This window comes from Ornithodoros turicata, unplaced genomic scaffold, assembly GCF_037126465.1.
Source record: "Ornithodoros turicata isolate Travis unplaced genomic scaffold, ASM3712646v1 Chromosome49, whole genome shotgun sequence".
Lineage (NCBI taxonomy): Eukaryota > Metazoa > Arthropoda > Arachnida > Ixodida > Argasidae > Ornithodoros > Ornithodoros turicata.
The window spans coordinates 642,599-661,882 of NW_026999379.1; the positions used below are offsets into that span (position 1 = coordinate 642,599).

The window sequence follows — 19,284 nt, forward strand, 5'->3', positions numbered from 1 at the left end:
TACAATCAAAATTAAAAGTTTTATTATAAAAACTCTAACGTGACCACAATAGTGGAGTTTTAATTACAAAGTTCTGATATGTAACTTCAAGAACAATATCTAATATTCCATTATGATACATTTAATCAAAAAAGATATTTTTAATCAATATGATTACAATCAAAATTAAAAGTTTTATTATAAAAAGTCTAACATGACCACCACAGTGGAGCTTTAATTACAAGTGCCGATAGATGTATGTGGACAGCAGAGAACCTGGAAGACCATGAGACACGAACACGAGAGGAAATAAAATCTATAACACTACATTGGTTAATCAAAACAACAGAGGAGGAGACTATCATTTTAAATATCATAAAATCATCCTCGTGACTTCCCCATGCAATTTTCATTCTAAGAGACACTACAAACCTTACTTTGTTTTATGAATTGAACACAGAAAATATATATAAAAAAAAATGAACATCAACACATAGCACGCTCCTTGCCAACAATCAGCTCTAATAATATCTGCCATGATTTGTTGAAGACGGGAGGCGTACACCTGACAGTTATGAACATTTTCGAGCGCAATAGGGAAGATTATTCCAACATTACACAATTAATCGATTTCTTATTAAGTAAACAGCATAGACATACGGAAATAATGAGAAAAACGATCAACAGCTAATAGAGAACCAGAACACATCACATAAACAACAGACACATGCAAGAAAATAAATGGAAAAGAATATATCAAAACGGTCAACATGCACGGATGAATGGCAGAGAAACACTTTGTACAGCACATGATGAATAATTTAATACAGCACAGAGGGGACGCTGAATAGCAGAGAAACAATTTAAACGGCGCATCTGCCAACGTGTAAACAACAGACAGGAAAATATTACTGAAACAGCTAATAGAGAGCCAAAATCCAACACGTAAACAAGAGGTACACAAAGGATAAATAGTTGAAGAACAATCTAACAAAACAAGAAACATGCATGGATGAATAGCGGAGAAACACTCTAAACGGTGCATCTACCAACGGTAAACAACAGACACATGCAGGAAAATAATTGAAAAAGAATCAATCAAAACGATAAACACTCACGGATGAATAGCAGAGAAACGCTTTGAACGATGCATCTACCAACATGTAAACAACACACAGGAAAATAATAGCGAAACAAACTATCAAACATTACAATTTGAAATAATATATCTTTTCAACTATCATAAAATTAACCTAGCGAGCTAACAATATAGAATTTTCATCCTACTCAGGCACTATAAACATTACCTTGACAGAGTTATCCAAACACGCAACACAGCTATGCTTTACACAATACAAACAGACTCTAGACTCAGTGGAGTCACTCTCTCCATCTATGCAGCCTGGTGGGGTCACTCTCTCCATCTATACAGCCCAAAGCAAGGAACCGGTTGTCAATCTGTGGGTGGGGAAACCATCTCTCTTTTTCAAATTCAAATCCTCCAAAAGGAAGTACTCTTAGGACCAGTGTACAGAGGCGAAATTTTTATTGATCGCAAACAGACATTGGAATTATTCGATTCTCAAGAGCACAATAAGAATTCTATAAAAAAAAATCTAGGAATTGACATTCTAAGCAAACGAGAAATATTATCGACGCAAACAATACCAAACGAGAAACGATGCATTTTAATGTATTTCAGATCAGACACAACTATTAGGCAATCATTATTCTCAACTTACAAAATATCAATTGAGTGAAAGTCAAATTTATTCAATGATAGAAACAATACTCACTCTAAAACGAGAATCAAATTTAATTAAGTCGTTTTATGTTAACTTTGCAATACATGCAGAAGCCGCAAACAACTCATCTGAAATGCAAATTATTGTGTTTGCTATAGCGGAAATCAATGCACACAACATTCCCAACTAGTAGAATATTTTTATTAATATCAATCGAGTGATCATCTGAAACAAAGTCAAAAGCAGTAATTAATTTAGGCAAACATTTTTCGTAACCACGCAGCGCAAATATACATCACAGAAACATGTCTTTTTTCATTCAGGACCCACTAGTGGAAACAATGTGAGAGAGGGAAGCTGATTTCCCGCACACTTTCGTTAAGGTTACACCCGCAGGGAGTAAGGGAATCCAACAACGGTCTTGGTATACAAAGCCATAAACTCGCTCCTACAAGTCAAGTTAGGGAAGGAGGGGCTCTAGCGCTGTCTTGTACATAGAATCACTGAAAGCACACATTTTTTCATTACGCATCACATCTTTTTTGTAAATTGACTTTCCTAATTCTAACGTCAGGTGGAAGATTATGAACCTGATAATAAAATTTTTATAAATAAAATTAGCACCAATATGATTTAATTAAATGTCGGGGCGCACTACAAAACAGAACAGACAACTGATATACATTGAAGAGATGGACAGATTTTGTACTCGTTACCATTCGTCATGGGAGGACCTGATAAAAAGTTGCTTCGAAAAGGAGGAGCCGCGAAACGATTCATTTATTGCTGCATTTCAATACGTCCTAGACATGGTCGTATTCGGAGATATGGTGCAAATTATGGAATTCAAGATGCGAGAACTTGTATGTCGAATCTACAATAGTTATAAAAATATCTGCACATCAACGTCGGGTAACAACGGGTAAACAATGATGGCTCCATGTGTATCTTTGTGAAAACTGAGGGTGCAGTCTCTAATCTTCTTGCCCTTCCGTCTGTCGCCGGCATTGATGTTACCGTTGCCATCCCAACGTCGTATGTCACGAATCAAGGGAAAATCACTGATGTGCCGCTGGCGTACTGAAATCAAGACCTCGCCGCCTATTTGGAATCAGAGGGTGTTCTATCGGCTCGGAGTCAAGCGCGTCATGTCTCCAATGAAGATGGGTCCGACAGGAACATTCCCTTGAAGAGTGTCATACTCACGTTTCGGCCCACACAGAAGCTACCCCAAGAAGTTCATCTGGGATTCTCCGTCCACAAGGTACGCGAGTACGTGGAAGGTCCACTGCAATGCTTCATTTGCCAAAGGTTTGGCCACCTTGCCCGTAACTGCCGTTGGCCTCAACGTTGTAAAGTTTGCTCTGGCCCACACCATGTGAAGGATTGCACAACTCGTCGTCAACCGAAATGTGCCAACTGTGGTGGCCCTCGTGTCGTCTCCCATTCCCAATGCCCTCATAACCGTTCAGCAATACGACGTTTTCAAGCAACTCCCCGCAACCCCCGCAGCAACCTAGCCAGTGTGGAACAGGTTCCACCAACACCCCTGTCACTTATACTGGTGCTGTAAGCAGCCCAAAGAGTATCACCTCACGAAAGTCGGTGACCTCGAGTTGATTGAAGCGGTCCTGTAACACAGCATCGAGTGCTGGCGCTGTAATGCCTGCGCTGCTTCCTCTTTTGGTCGCTGTTCTCAAAGCGATAGTTTCTGCGTTCCCTGCCACTCCATCGTTGCCTCAGGTTCAGCAGCTTTTCGCTGTAGATGGCATGCTCGCATCGTTCCATCACGGACAGTCTCTGTAAGAGGGCCACGGTGATGCAGTGGAATGCAAGAGGTCTCCGCAGCAAGCTCCCTGAACTCAAATTGTTTTTGGTTAAGTAGCCTATTCCGATTCTGGCTTTCAGCGAAGCGTACGTCAAGGACGACTTCAGACTCAGTGGTTATAATATTTTTACGTCCGGGAACTCAAGTATGTCATCGAGAACTGTATTATGTGTAAGGACAGATTTGATACCTGTCCGTTTGCAAGGCCCCCAGATTGCTTCGACCATTGACCATGTAAGGTGCAAGGTCCGTTTGGGTAATCTGTCGCTTTCAGTCGTTAGTTTGTATACCCCAGCATCTTCACCCCTGATGCCGCAGTACGTTCAAAATACCTTTATATGGCTAGAATCACCTTTTTTGGTTGTTGGCGACATCAACGCCCACAATCAGGTGTGGGGAAGTAGAACGACAGACAGAAGAAGAATCTGGAGTGATGCCATCGAAGATCTGAATCTCTGTCTCCTTAACGATGGTTCACCCACTTACTTGCGCAGGGACTTCACTTTGTTCCAAGGACATTTCTAGGTCTTTATCATGGGCTACCGACGTTGATGGGCGAGGCAGTGCTCACCTGCCTATCTATATCTCGTGTGATAGGTATGTCTCACAACCTCGATGCAAAACGGATAGATTGACTAACTGGAGCACATTTCGCGCGGCGGTCACCAGTCATGTGCACCAGGGCATGTCGGCATACCAGTTAACAGAACTACTGCCATCTTCTCTTCGATCATCATCTGGACATGTGAAGGTCACATCAGGTCACATGGGTACAAATCATCGTGTTGAACAGCTTAGAGCATGCAGGAGCAGGGCTGAACGGAAGGCAAGACGGTCGGGATTGCTCGAAGACATTGCAGCAGCTCGGCGTATCGCCAGATCTGTACAGAGGGCACTTAAGGTAGTAGATCGTCAGCGATGGCGTTGCTTTTGCTCAACCCCCTCGCCCTTTCACTCTGCCACGACAGTTTGGAGCGTGGCTCGTTGTCTGAAGGAGACTCCACCTCAGAGAAATCCGCTGCGTGTGTTGGCCATTTCGCTCAATAAGACTGAGCATGATGTTGCTTCCGCTTTTTGAACAGTCATCACAGCCAGTTCTCGGGCTGCCAGTAGTGGTTAGTATCAAGCACATACCTCTCGTCTTCAGGAGGTAGTTGCACGGGCGGACCTGGTCACTCACCGAGAAGTGGACATGAATTTTTCTTTGTCTGAGCTCAAAGCTGCGCTATGTTCATCTCGAACCCAATCATCGCCACTCCAAGATGGCATTACTTGTAGAGTCCTCCGTTACCTTAGTGCTGCTGCTATGTCCTATCTTCTTCACGTGTACAACGCGTCGTGGAACAACAGCGTGGTGCCCAGGGGCTGGAAAGATGCCCTGGTTGTTCTTCTGTTAAAGCCTGGGAAGCATCCCTCAGACCTTGCATCGTTTCGCCCAGCCAGCCTGGCAAGATGCCTCGGCAAAGTGCAGCAGCGCATGGTGCTTCTTCGACTATAATGGTGGCTCTTACGGTATCGGGTAATTCCGAACGAGATGTCTGGCTTTCGTCGGCGTCGGAGTCCAATGGACTCCGTCCTTGACCTTGTCACCACTGTCGAACAAGCAAAGTTGTATAAGAAAATCGTAATGGCAGTTTTTTTGGACGTGAAGAGAGCGTACGACACCGTCAGCCATGCGGTGGTGTTGCATGAGCTATTACAAGCTAGTGTTCCCGCTAAACGTTTCCGGTGGCTCGCTGACTTTCTACAGCAGAGATTTGTATCGGTGCGCACACGTGATGAAGCCACGCCGGAAGTCGTGGTAACGCAAGGAGTACCACGAGGTAGCGTGTTAAGCCCTATATCATTTAACCCCGTCATGGTGGGTCCGAAGTCCTGCACAACATCCAAGGTCAATATCTCCATGTATGCTGATGATGGTCGTACCTGGACAGTTGGAAAATCAAGACCTGCGATATGGCGTCGTCTGCAAAGCTCTCTGGACAGAATCATGCAGTTCTTGACTAAAGTCGGCTTGGATATATCAGGGAACAACTCTGAAGCTCTCGCGTTCACAAGAAAGCATATCAGCTGTCTCTTGCTGGCTCGCCGATCAAGCAGGTGAAACATCACAGATTTTTGGGTGTCGTCCTCGACTGCAACTTGTCCTGGAAAAAACACATCGATCACCTTGACAAGAAGGTTCAGCGGTGGACCTTTGTCCTTCGTCATTTTGCTGGCGCCAAGTGGGGTATGGATGACCAATCACTCCTGGCTGTTCACAAGGCTCTTGTTCGTGGTTCACTTGTGTATAGCCTTCCTGTTCTTCACGTCATTTCTGAGACGCAAGTTCAGCGGCTTCGGTGCTTCCTTGCACGCAGCCTGAGGATCTGTCTTGGCGTCCCCAGAGCTGCAGGAACGCGGATGGTCATCGCCGAAGCTCATGACATACCAATTGAACTCCGCAGAACGAGGGAGACTGTACGCCACTATTTACGCCTTATCGTCATTTTATCTACGCCGTTACCCATTGGTAGCAAAACTTATTGGCGGAAACAGAGCAACCTCTACAAAATCACTGCGGAAGCAAAGCCTAAATTTCCCTCGTTCGTAGTAAACCCAACAGCGTCTTCGTCTTCCCCGTGGTCTCTGCCACTGCCCTCGATCTCCCCCGGCATTGCGGGACTCAACGTTCAAAAAATAAAGTGCCACCGTCAGTCCTTCGCCAGATGTCATTGGACATGATGTTAAGCGTCTACGCTGAGCACACTGCCGTGTACACCGACGGGTCCTCTACACCTGTAAGTTCATCGGACACCTTTGTTATTCCATCGGTCCAGGTGTCTCACGGGTATCGACGGGCACATTGCACTTCCTCTACGTCCGCAGAGATTTACTGCATCTTGTCGTTCCTGCGGTATGCTCTGCACGAAGCTCCGCGAATGTAAGTTGTACACACGGACTCCAGGGCAGCCCTGCAGTGCATAGAAAGCATGGGTTCACGAGGTACATTGGCTCCAATTGTCACGGACATCCTCAGCGACGCTCAGCGTCTCTGCGACGTAGGTCACTCCATCACTTTTCAGTGGATCCCAGGTCACTGTGAACTAACCGGAAACGAAGAGGCTGACAGAGTGGCTGCTGCTGCCAGACAATGCCAGGGGTGATACCGAATATGTTGACCGGTGGTGACAGGAGGGCATTCATGTCGGCGATGATCCTACCAATGGCGTCCCAAGAATATCGTCGGGACATTACAGACAGGTCCTTGTTGCACGCCGTCGATGCAACTTTGTCGTTATCCCTCCCTGACCGTTTGCCCCGCTGTCTCACCTCCCTTCTGCATCGGCTTCGCCTCAGCGTGGCCTTCACCCCGCAGTTCAGACACAGACTTCTGGTTACGGTTATGCTTCAACCAGCTCGTGTTCCAACTGCTGCATAGTGGCAAGCATTCAACACGTCCTCATCGACTGCCCTCTATACAGTTCGGAGAGAGCAACGCTCAACTGACCCGTATCAACAACAAGCCCCTCAGCCTTGCAGCAATTTTGGGTCCTTGTTCTAACCCTGTGCAGCACCGTCAATGCCTGCACTCATTCTATGTGTTCCTGACGTCTTCTAACCTGGTTGAACTCCTATGACCTCAGAGCTGTTGCCATGAATGCGCAGATGTTATCTTCACAGCATTTCACCTCAGGTGGCCGACCGGATGAACTACTATCCCCATCAGTTACGACGCACCTGCGTGTGTGATATCTCATGTGCGTGTGTCATGTGTGTGCGCGAGTGTCTATGGCTGAACTTTTTCATCGTCATCCCACTCAAATACTAACCTACATGCACTGAGGAATGGTACCGCAATTGTTGCGGTGAATCACTTCATTCCATCGTCATTCATGTAGTAGTAGTTGTTGTTGACAACTCCAAACAGAAGGGTATCGTCATGGTCATGTAGAAATTAGGAAGGTTCACTTAAGGTGCATCTCTCCCCTAGAGTGTAATGTACACGTAGCGATTAGCCGTTTGCGTTTCTTCACTTCCTGTTGCGGGGCCGGCAACAGGGAATGCTTTGTATTCATCTGTTCACACGTGTTAATCTTGGTCTACAGCTCCGAGATGTGAACGCCGCTTCCTGTTTAACCCCTGAAGTGTACGAACTCTATATTACTATGCACGGACTTACATCACGGATACAGGGGGTGCACGGATACAAGTCCACTGTGACACATGCGCAGGAGAGCAGGATACGGAAACGTACTCGGGTGGTAGATGATTTCGTATATCTGTACGAGTCTGGCAGATAATTTTTCCTAGATTGAAGTTATGAATAAACTATTAGTACACACAAAAACCACGCGGGTGTCGTAAATATTTTGTTTACGATCGTACCTCTGCTACAACACCCGGATCACACCATCACTCGCGTCACGGAGATTACATTGTTGCCGGGTCAGATCATTTGGTTTCGCTTTTGCTACCTGGCTAAATGTACATTGTATTATCTTCAAAGGAATGTCCTACTGGATGCATAACCCACCTGTAAAGATGGTATCTATATGGTGACTTTTGATTTAAAAAATATTATCTGTATACATGATGTACATCAAGCATAGAAATGTCGCAAGCTAGAACTCAACAATACAAATATTAAATTGACAGCTCAAAATATGAGATAGAATGCTGCTTTCCAAAATTATTTTATTGACGGATTTATTCGCTCTGTCACTGATGTATTCCCTGAACAGAATACACATATTGATTCTATAGGAACGAAACAAAGCACTCTTTCCACTGCATATAGTCACAAAGAATACTGCAACCACGTGACTGGTTCTTATTGTTCTTATTGTCCTGAAAATTGTGCTCAATCTACAGGGTGTGTCTTTTATTTCGTTACATAACTTTCCTAGAAAACCTAGCAGAGCAAAATAGAGGTCGTTTTACCAGGTGGGATATACGGCCATGCGAACACTTGTAGGACAGCATATGCAACTTCTGGACGATTAATTAGCTATTAATTATATGTTTTGTGGGAAATGTGAGATGGCCGTATTGGAGCCAGTCATTATTCAAATTAATCGTCCTTAGTAAACACCCCGAGAAGCGAACGTACTTCGAGATCGAAATTGCGAAATTTTGCTATGCAAATGAGCCGAAACCGGAACTAGTACGCACCACTCGAGCGCAGACACAGCGACCATGTGACACGGCCACGTGCTTTGGAGCGATGGAGGTGATTGGAAGAGGCACTAACCTGTTGGCCAGATAGACCGCTATCCGACTCAGATAAGGCAAGGGTCGCGTCGTTTCTGCGCTCCAAAAGCGGGTTTTGGCTCATTTGCATAGCAAAATTTGAGAGTTTACATTTCAAGGTACGTTCGCTTCACAGAGCGCTTAATAAACACTGTGGATCTGAATAAGGACTGGCTCCAATACCGCTGTCTCGCATTTCCCAGAAAATATCTAGTTAATAAGTAAATTATTAAATCTTAGCGAATTAGTCGTCCAGTAGTTGCATACGCCCTACCGGATGTTCGCCTGGCCGCACCCCACCTGCTAAAATGGCGTCTATTTTGCTCTGCTAGTTTTTTTAATAAAAATTCTGTAACGAATAAAAAACAACACCCTGTATGTATCGACAATCAATGTGCAACGCTCCATGGTACGTTTGAACTGTAGTAGTCGTTTGGGCACGAGGTTGTCGGGAGGTGGAAGGTACCGCGTACCGTCTGGCTTCAAGGTTGCTGGAAGTTTCTTCTGACGGCACAGAGGTTGCGGTAAAGACAGCAACTTGGGTAATGGGAGCACGATAGTCATACTTGCTGAACACTTCTGGAGCGCATAATGCGGAATTGTCGTCCCGAAGGCGGCAGCAATGCATAAGCTTGGCAGCGAACTTGCGCGTAATTCTAAAGCGAATCCACGATGGGCTAGTCCTGGGCAGACGTCAGGCAAACGCTATCACTGCATGATAGCAGGGTTTGAGAGCGGCTATAAAGAATGAGAGTAGTTCTGAAGGACAACACCGTGCTGTTTTGTATTCAGTAATCTACTTAAAGGCGCGCACAGTACTAGCCTAACCGCTCATTTCAGATTTTGCCCAAGAAACTGTCGTGTACCCACAAATCGTTCAAGGCAGGGCGGATGATGGCGCAACAATACTCAAACTCACCGATGATTTGACACTAAATCTCCGACAGAAGCCAGCTTACGGGGATCAATTGCTCCTAAGGACCACACGTGAAGACGGCGTTCTTGTCAGCGAATATGTAAGTTGTTCTGGAACTAACAAACTCTAACGTCTTTTACGAATCCTCTAGTTCTATGTTTTGCAGATCATTGCTTACACGGTTTCACGTTTTCTACACTCTTAAAAGAGAACTTTACCACATAGCATGCTGAAGGCCAAACATTGCACAAATTGATCACTCCTCGTGCGTGGGAAACACGGGCCGTATACCTTTCTGTGACAGTTATCAAAACAACAACAACTTTATTGTAAGATGATGAATGGGGAACAAACTCGATTATCATAGCTGCATACTGTCCCAGAAAGGCGTATGCCTCCCGTTTTCAACAAATAAGGAGATAGAACGATGTCACTCGGGATGTCGATTAGCTAGGATCGTGCTGTTTTGTTTTTTGAGTGTGCTGTATTAAACGACCATCATATTTTTAGAAGAAAGTTCACAGAAGGCTTGTCATTGTTATAATAAAAGCACCATCGCCTTGATAGAAAGTATCTGCTCTGAGGGTGGAATATATATACACGCACACAGACGAACAAAACACAAGCCTCAAAGTATCTAAGAGCATGAATGATTCGAATAGCGGACTTAACGGCAATCACGAGGTGCATGGTTTCGATCTCTCCTTGCTACCGGGCTTTGTCGACGGCTGCCATATTTCAATAACCCATGCACTTCTTGATCCACTGACGAATTACTCCAAAACGTGAAAAGGGTACGATATGCGCCATACACGTGTATTGCAGACAGCCGCTCGGCTGTACATGCAAAAAAGCCAACGACGCAGGTCATGGCGTTGACTCCAGGTGCTCTTACTGAGACCCAAGTAAACATATATTATGTTCATCCCATGAACTTTGAAAATGTATAGATTTAAAATTGGTGCCTACAGCCAGCGCTATTCAATGCATGAACAAAACAAAAATGCATCTTCTGGCCTCATGTTTCTATGTGTTCACAACGAATTCCAACAGTGCCCAAGCAAGCATACTGGAAAGACATAAATCTCTCAAAACCGCATTTCCGTTCAATTGTGCCACGCAGGATGTGAAATACCATATAGCGTCTGGTTAACAGCAAAGCGAGACAAACATATGTGTTGCAGCATCAATTTTTCGGCTTCTGCTCCCAGGCATGCGCAAAATGGCAACTGTTGCGTCTTTAGTACGACGGACCTCAAGAATGAATCAATCATCGATTGGTGAACAACGAAACGAATACGCAGGGAAACAATGAGTAATTTTTCTGCGTAGTTCCCGTTATTTTCAATACAGGTCCGTCATCGTTTGGGAGGAGCCTGTATTGCAGTAGAGAAGCATTTTGTGCTTGTGCGGCAGGCATTTATGCACCGCTTCTTACATATTTTCATCCGATGCAATTTACAATTTTTGCAATTTTGAATTTACTCCTTCAGGCGGCCCAGGACGTGGTAGTTCGATGCTCAAGATCTGCCGAACAGGGAGATGTGGAAGGAAATCAAATCGATGATCGCAAATGGTTGAATTCGTCATAGGAAACCTATGCGTTGTGTGCACAGGCGTATCATGCTGAACAACAGCCCACTTACTCAGCCATCAATGGCGTTTTGTTTCAGAATTTTGTTTCGTGGCGGGTTCCAGATGTAGCACTAGCAGAATACAATTTGTTTTTGCGTTCATTGTATACCCCGTAAGCGTATAATGATCTACAATAGTACCCTTGTGATCCGAAAAACGCGTCGAGAGAAATTTCCCCACACTCGAGTGACCTCGAAAGTTCTTCGGTTTCGGAGGCGGGCTTTTTCGCCATTCTATTTTCACCAGTGGGTCCGATATGATGAAATTGGTTAACCCAACACTCACGGGCAAAGATTTGAGGGCGATTAATGTATTTAGTGCGATGGCAATGCGTTAGCATTAGACGTTCATCTTGCTTTTAATTGCTTCCTAGTGCGTCTTATTCTGACTAGTAGAAGGTCCGGGATCCATTGGAAAACGTTGCAGTTTCAAGAGATTATGTTTTTTTTTTCTTGTTTTCATCAGAAAGAAAACGTTTCCCTGAGTCTAGAATGAAAAATTTTACCTTCGGATATCTCCGTGACGCCAGCATCCGCGCGATGGTCGCAGTCTATCGCAATCGCATCCTGTAGTGTTTGCCGATGCCGAGACGATGTTGGGTGGGTTGTTGCCCTAATTCACGTCAATATTCGCCGGGCATCGAATGCCATATGCTTCCCAGTGACGAGAGGGACAGCCTTTGATGGCACGAAGCAATCGGACCGCCGGAATGGAAGGACGGTGCGGTGCCATCGACTGCTCGTGTTTGCAGCGAACATTTCCATGATTGGGGATACGAAGGGGACGCTGGATCTCTTCAACGTTCTGGGTACCGAGCTCAGTGTCGCTTGAAACAAGGTGTAGTGCCATTATAACACTTGTCCACAACGGGGAAACAACATACACCTAAACGGCGCAAAAGCGTGAGTACTTTTCGTTATTGGGGCTAACAAGGATCGCTCAGTCCGTGTGGTCCAAATGCTATGACTGATGTCAGGATTGTGTAAATGGCTTAATTCGCAACTGCATGGCTTCGAACCTTACGGCCACGTACGGCACACAAGAGGGGGAGTAAAGGGAGTTAGAAGAATAAAAGAACCTAGTCACTAAACTCGGGTGGTGCACTGTTCATCAAAATAGACTTCGCTTAGCGTGATCTTAGAAACCATACTTTAACAGAATATTTATGTAATATATTGGACATATGTATCCATTCTTTTCTCTTCACTCATCTGCTTTCATGTTTACAGGTAACTTCTTCAGCGGAGCCTGAAACCCCTGAGGTGAGACAGCATGATCACTGCAACCCACTATTCAGAGCAGACAAATGCTGTGCAGCCTGCTTTTAGAGACCTTGAAGAAGGAGGAACCAGAGACACGGAGGAGATTGGGACGGACACAACACATTATCAGTCATTTTTGAGACCTCTTTGCAACATTGTCTTGCCTAACATTCGGTCTCCGTATATTGCTTGCAAGTTTTGTTGTTGCTGTTGTTCGATATCAGTTTACTTTATCATGTGCACAAATGTGATATTGAGGAGGACGTACCATCACAATTACCTTAATAAGCTAGGTTGCTTTTAATAGCTACAGACTTTTGTTCCTTATCTTATAATCATTAGTCTGGTGGATTATATTCATTTGCATTCACCGGAACTGGAGCTGCATACTGTGTGTGTTATTCTCTTTCTTCTCTCAAACCGGGGCGGCGTAAGTGTATGGCAGCTAACGTCTTGCACCGGGGTAACATGCCAGAACGATTCCAGCAAATGCTCTGGAGTTCACCTCTAAAATAGAGACATCTACGTTTGATGTACCATGTCGTCAGGAGATTTTGTTCCTGCTACAACTGTGTTGTTTGTTTTACAATGCAAAACATAACCTTACCAACCATTACTATATCAGTGGTGTACTGCTGTATTCAACCAGTTCAACTTGCCCTGGACATCCTGTAAAGTCTGTGCAGTGACTTCAGCCCTTATTTTCTGATAACATTGATGCCAATACTGTTCCTAAATGAGCTGTGTGGCAGTGTGAAATAGGATACATCGTTTGCTTGCATACACTCCAAGTCCAAATGCGCCTATTGTACAGCTTGCGATGAAAAGAACGCATATTTCAAGCCTTTTTCATGTCGATTTGTATGCGATACGAGGCTGCATGTGTCATTTTACTCCTCATACGCGGCACAAATCAAGGCCTACGCAACATGAGAGGAAACATGAGAGAACTGATGTACTGAGGCTGGAAACACATAGAAAGGACAAATACATACAAAGCCTCAAGTGCCTAAGAAATTAATGATAAAAGATGGAAGTTACTGCAAAGGCTAGCCAGCTGTAGGGATCGAACCCACATCATCTGGATTACCGGTAATCCAGAAGATGTGCGTTCGAGTCCTACAGCTGGCTAACCTTTTCAGTAACTTCCATCTTTTATCATTAGTTTCTTAGGCACTTAAGGCTTTGTATGTATTTGTCCATATGACATCTGACATGACATGTCCATATGACATGTTCATATGTTTCCATATGACATGTTCATATGTTTCCATATGACATGGGCATATGACTTTTGCCCTCGAGTGTTTATGAGGATTAGATTCCTCATCTGTGTCTTGGAAAGGTCCGTCATAGGGAGCAGGCTTGAGGCGGTTCGCGTGTACAACCTCAATTTTTCCACTGGCAATGCGCTGAATTCTTAAATTGACGGGAGAGATCTGTTTGACTACTCTATAAGGGCCCTTCCATTTTGGGGTCAACTTTTTCGCGAGACCCGGAGCACCTTCGCCTTTCTCCAGGTAGACACGAGCCCCTGGATTAAAAGTCACTCATTTCGCCGCTTTGTCAAATCGATACTTTCTGGACTTCCCGGTGGATTTCAGTGTTTCGCGTGCAATTTCATGAGCTGTCTGCAGCGTAGCCATAAGCTCTGCCTTGTAATCGTCGGCTGTTGCGTAACTGAACGCTCTGAAGTCCCCAACGCCCACATTTGGAACAATCGGATCTCTTCCGTGCAACAGGAAGAATGTGGTTTCGTTGCAGCTTTCGTGGACGGCAGTATTGTATAAAACATAGCGTATGGCAACCACGAGTCCCAGTCGCGCTGGTCTCGCGCTACATGATGGGACAAGATCCTTGCGACCGTTTGGTTGAAGCGCTCTACTGTACCATTACACGCCGGGTGATACGGAGTAGTGCTTAGTTCCTTTATGCCTAGAAAGCTGCAGACACCTTTAATTAAATCCGACAAGAAGTTCCTGCCCCTATCTGTCAACTACTGCTTCGGAACCCCATGTCTCAGTACAACTTTTTCAACGAATTCCCTGGCAACGGTATGTGCCTTTTTTTCCGGGAGCGCGATTGCCTCACTGTACTTGGTGAGGTGGTCTGTGAAAGTTAGGATGTATTTGTTTCCCAATGTGGTGACAGCCAACAGGCCCATGATGTCCATTGCTGTTCTTTCAAATGGGCTCGTTACCTCTTCGAACATCTGTAAGGGTGCAGGCTTCCTATGCTTTGGGGTTTTACGCTGCAGACATGACTCGCATTGTGAACAGTAGTTACGGATATCCCGGGTCATTCCCACCCAGTAGTAAAAGCGCTCTATCATCCTCTTTGTTTTATTGGCGCCAAGATGGCCAGAAAACGGGGCATCATGGAAAGATCGCAACAAATCCTCTCTCAGAGACATCGGGACCACTATTCTGTCCCATGCCGCGCCTATCCCTCTGCGACTTCGGGGAAAGCTGCGGTAACGAAGGATACCATCGTTGTCGATGAAGTAACGGTCGTTGGCTGCCTTTTCATGTTTTACTTGAACCTCCTCATGACTCCTTGCACTGTGGTATCACTCTGTTGTTCTGAGCGTATTGTTCTTAAGTCAATATTAGGCACAAATTCCGCAACAGCATTCACGGGTACTGCTCTGCTCACGGCATCCGCATTCGTGTTCGCTTTTCCGGGTTTATGCTGTGTTAAATTCGTACTCTTGCAATCTTAACTTCCATCGTGCGAGACGGAAGCTTGGTTCGCGTACATTCATGAGCCATTCCAAGGCTAGACAATCTGTGATGAAATTAAACTTCCTACCGTATAAGTAACAGCGGAACTGCCCCACAGCCCACATCACAGCCAGACATTCTCTTTCAGTAGCGCCATACTTTTGTTCTGCCTTATTTAATTGTCTACTACTGGATGCTACTGGGTGCTCCTGACCTTCGAACATCTGGGACAACACGGCTCCTACAGCGTTCTTAGACGCATCTGTGTCTAGAATAAAATGCTGGCTAAAGTCGGGGTGCCTTAGAATGGGGGCGTTAGTTAACATGTTTTTAAGCGTCTTGAAGGATGTTACTTCTTCCTCTCTCCAGCGAAAAGTGGCATGCCTAGATGTTAGTGCGGTTAAGGGTCTTGCTAGCTTTGCGAAATTGAGCACATGCCTTCGGTAATATCCAATCAATCCTAGAAATTCTCGCAAAGGTCCCACGGTCTTAGGTCCCGGGAAGTTTCCGACGCTCTCGATTTTGCTCGGATCAGGTTTTACACCACTAGCTGAGACGATGTGACCCAGATATTTTACTTCTTCTCTGAGAAACTGGCATTTTGAGGGTTTTAGCTTCAGCTCCGCTGTCCGGAGTCGTAACAAAACCTGTTCGATGTCAACGACGTGCTCTGAAAATGTCTGGCTATAGATGATGATGTCATCCATGTACACGAAACATTTCTTTCCCAGAAGACCCATTAGGATAACATCAGCAGTCCTTTGCAATACGGCAGGACTATTTACAAGACCCATCAGCATTCTTTTACATTCATAGTGGCCGCTAGGAGTATTGAATGCTGTCTTTTTGCGATGTCCTTCATCCATTTCTATCTGCCAAAAGCCACTAGCAAAGTCAATGACTGAGAAATATTTGGCTGAACCTAACTCTGATGAAGTCTCTTGAATGTTGGGTAATGGATATGGGTCAGCGCGGGTAGCGGAATTGAGCTTACGATAGTCCACTACAAGGCGATGCGATCCGTCGGCTTTCTGTACAAGCAATGCTGGTGACCCCCATGGCGACTTAGAGTGAGCTATAATGACCTTGTCGAGCAGATTTCGCACTAGCTGATCTAGCTCTTCCCGCAGGGCGTAGGGTACTCTACATGCCCTCTGATAGACCGGAGCGGCGCCATTTGTTTGAATGCGGTGTTTAATAATGCCACACTTTCCCAAATCTAAACTGGATGTAGCAAATACATCGGAGTATTTATGCAACATCATCTCAAGTACATCACGCTCCTGTGATTCGAGACATCCTAAGTCAAACTTCAACGCCTCGCCTACCTTCCCCGGAAGATGCGCTTTCCCACATTCTACCTGTATCGCTCGAGCCGCTTCAAAGTCGCTGTCTACCTCCGCCCAGCTGAAAAGCGCGACGGTCTTATTCGGCGGGAGGACCAGTTTTTGATGGGAAGAGTCGACAACTGAGAAAGGCACAGTCCGCTGCATCCCAACCTTAACCAGACAGCTGGCACCTTTAACTCCGTTCGTGATGTCTTCTATTGGGTCAAGGACCCCTGATTGGGAGCTATATATATATATATATATATATTGGGAGCTATATCGAAAGGAACCACACAGCTGACAACGCACTCCGACCTTGGAGGTAGACGTACCTCCCGAACTAACGTAACCACTATTGCTAAGTGAGGAAATATTGTAGATGCATCTCTCCTGACTACGTATCCATCTGACGTTTTGCGCAAGGGTATTTCCTGATTTCAGATTCGAGTTACTTCGTTGGCAAAGGATATTTCTACACATTGGGAGCTCAGTATATCTTGTCCCAGTATGCCCGATACATGTTCTGGGATCGCAAGCGTATCAGAACATATGAGGCAAATGTGTTCGAATTCGCTTTCACCGAGAGTTACATTAAGCTTGCACTGACCATTCAGGGAGATCGACTCTCCAGTCACACCCACAAATCTCCTGTCCGATCCGCGGTCACAAGGTGCCATTTGAACACATTTTCCTTGCAATTCTTTGACGGCACTTTCATTTATAAGAGTGACCCCGGAGCCCGTATCAACAAGGAGCTCAATCGGATGACCATTCACTTTACAAGGCACGACCGGGCATGATTCACTCACATGTCTAATAAGCACTACCTCGCCGTCGTCACTCCCACAGCTCGTCGTCGACAGCTGCCCTCCCACGCGCGTGCCCCGCGTGGGAGTTTCTACACGTTTTTTGACTCCCGGTTAGCGTGCCCTGGTTGGTACACTTCCTTTGGAATCGTGTGATTTGCGTAATCCCTCGGGTGACTGATTGGCCACGACTCATAGAAGACCCCACTTCTGACATCAATGTGACGATCGCATTGACTGGCGAAGCGTCCACGCTGGGAGGAAACACACGAGAGACTTGGGTGCAGTTAGGAGACATTCGTTTAATTTACATAACGCAATTAACTCTGCAGCTGCGGCGTCAACAGAAACGACAAAAGGTCTGAGCTTACAATTGCACAATCGCGGTGATCCGACGACCTAGTTCAAGGCGGCTGCATCGGTATCATCTCATACGGCCGGAGTGTGCATAAGGCCCAAGTGATCAGAACGCCCAAATGTTCATAAGACCCGGAAAAAGATTGAGCCTTTTGAGCATTTGGGTCAAATAAACAGGGCAAGGTAAGGTGTCCAGACAGCCGAAATAGTCATATGACCCAAATGGTCATATCGCCCGAAACCAGGAAGGAAGACTATTGTTGAATTCCAATGGCAGATTCGGAGCGCCTCCCGAGCAAGTTTTGTTGCTCCGCCGAGAGCAAGTCTGTTCGATTGGAGTCTTCCAGTTCTGGAGTCTTCCAATCGGAGCTTCGGAGCGGCATTCGAGCCAAGGTCGCTCCAGGGAGCAACCCAGACTGCTCCGCCAAAATAGGCTGATTCAACCGGAACTCTATGTGACGTGCCACTTGTCGCTCGTGCTTCCTATTTCCTGTCTCTGCTTCGCCGACATGGCCCCTTCGCAACGCATCTTCGCCGTGACTAATCTTTCGCGTCGTATGTTGGCGATTTTGTTTCATGAAGGAAGCGATAAGTCAGGCATTACAATGGCAACGTTAGGAGATTCGAAGGACCTTGATGTTGCAAAACATGGCGTTATAATGGAACATGAGTACCTTCTTATTCTTCTTCCCCTGTCTCTGGCCGCCATCCACTAAGGGAGATTGGCCAGGGCTAAACTCCAAGTTGGGCGCAAGTGTTCCAGTCGCAGATTCGGATCACTTGCTCTAGGCCAGATCAAGCCGCTCCATTGCCGAGCCTGCCACTTGCTCCGACTCTGCCATTGGAATTCAACATATGAGTGACCTAAATATTTTCTTTGCTCATATGCCCAATATTAAAGGGGCACTAAACAGCTCCAGGAATATTCTGCAGTTATTATGCTCTATGAAAGAACGTGGCTCACGGTATCCAATTATGAAACTCATTTACTTCTAGCGAGCGCCTTTACCACGAAACAATGCCATTCAAAGAGCATAATCCGCGTGAGACTCTCCTTCCTACTCGGAGAGCACCTACGTCACACGTCTCGCACGTGGAGCAAAGCTGCATTCCAGTCACTGGAGATGGGGGAGATTTCGGACTCCTAGTCAATGACGGGCCTCGTTGACACAAACAGCAGCGTGCGGGGGAGAACCGGTTGTGAGAAACTCCGCTGTGACCTCGCGGAGCAACACAACGCTGAAAACATAGTGCGCACATGAAATGGAATATTATGGGCTTTTGGTACCTTTTGATCTGGCTACCTTGGGTTTGACAAGTGTAAATATGTTTAGAATTGACCTCAATACCCGATATTAAAACAAAATCAGTGTATAGGCGCCCCACATTTTGAATAGTTGATGGTCCGCGACGTCAAAATGACGTGTGGCTATTGTCGCCAGGGCATCCCAGGGCGGGGCATGAGCGCGAAAG

General features: G+C 45.7%; 1 protein-coding gene across 2 annotated transcripts in view; it reads left to right on the forward strand.

Annotated features, from left to right (window-relative positions):
- The window catches only part of LOC135374247 (venom metalloproteinase antarease TserMP_A-like), a 166,985-nt gene that overhangs the window by 2,231 nt on the left and 145,470 nt on the right, over positions 1-19,284 (forward strand). For both annotated transcript variants that reach the window (XM_064607246.1, XM_064607247.1), the window contains exon 2: positions 9,625-9,800. In XM_064607246.1, the coding sequence (XP_064463316.1) occupies positions 9,625-9,800 (176 nt within the window). The remainder of the gene's footprint in view (positions 1-9,624; positions 9,801-19,284) is intronic.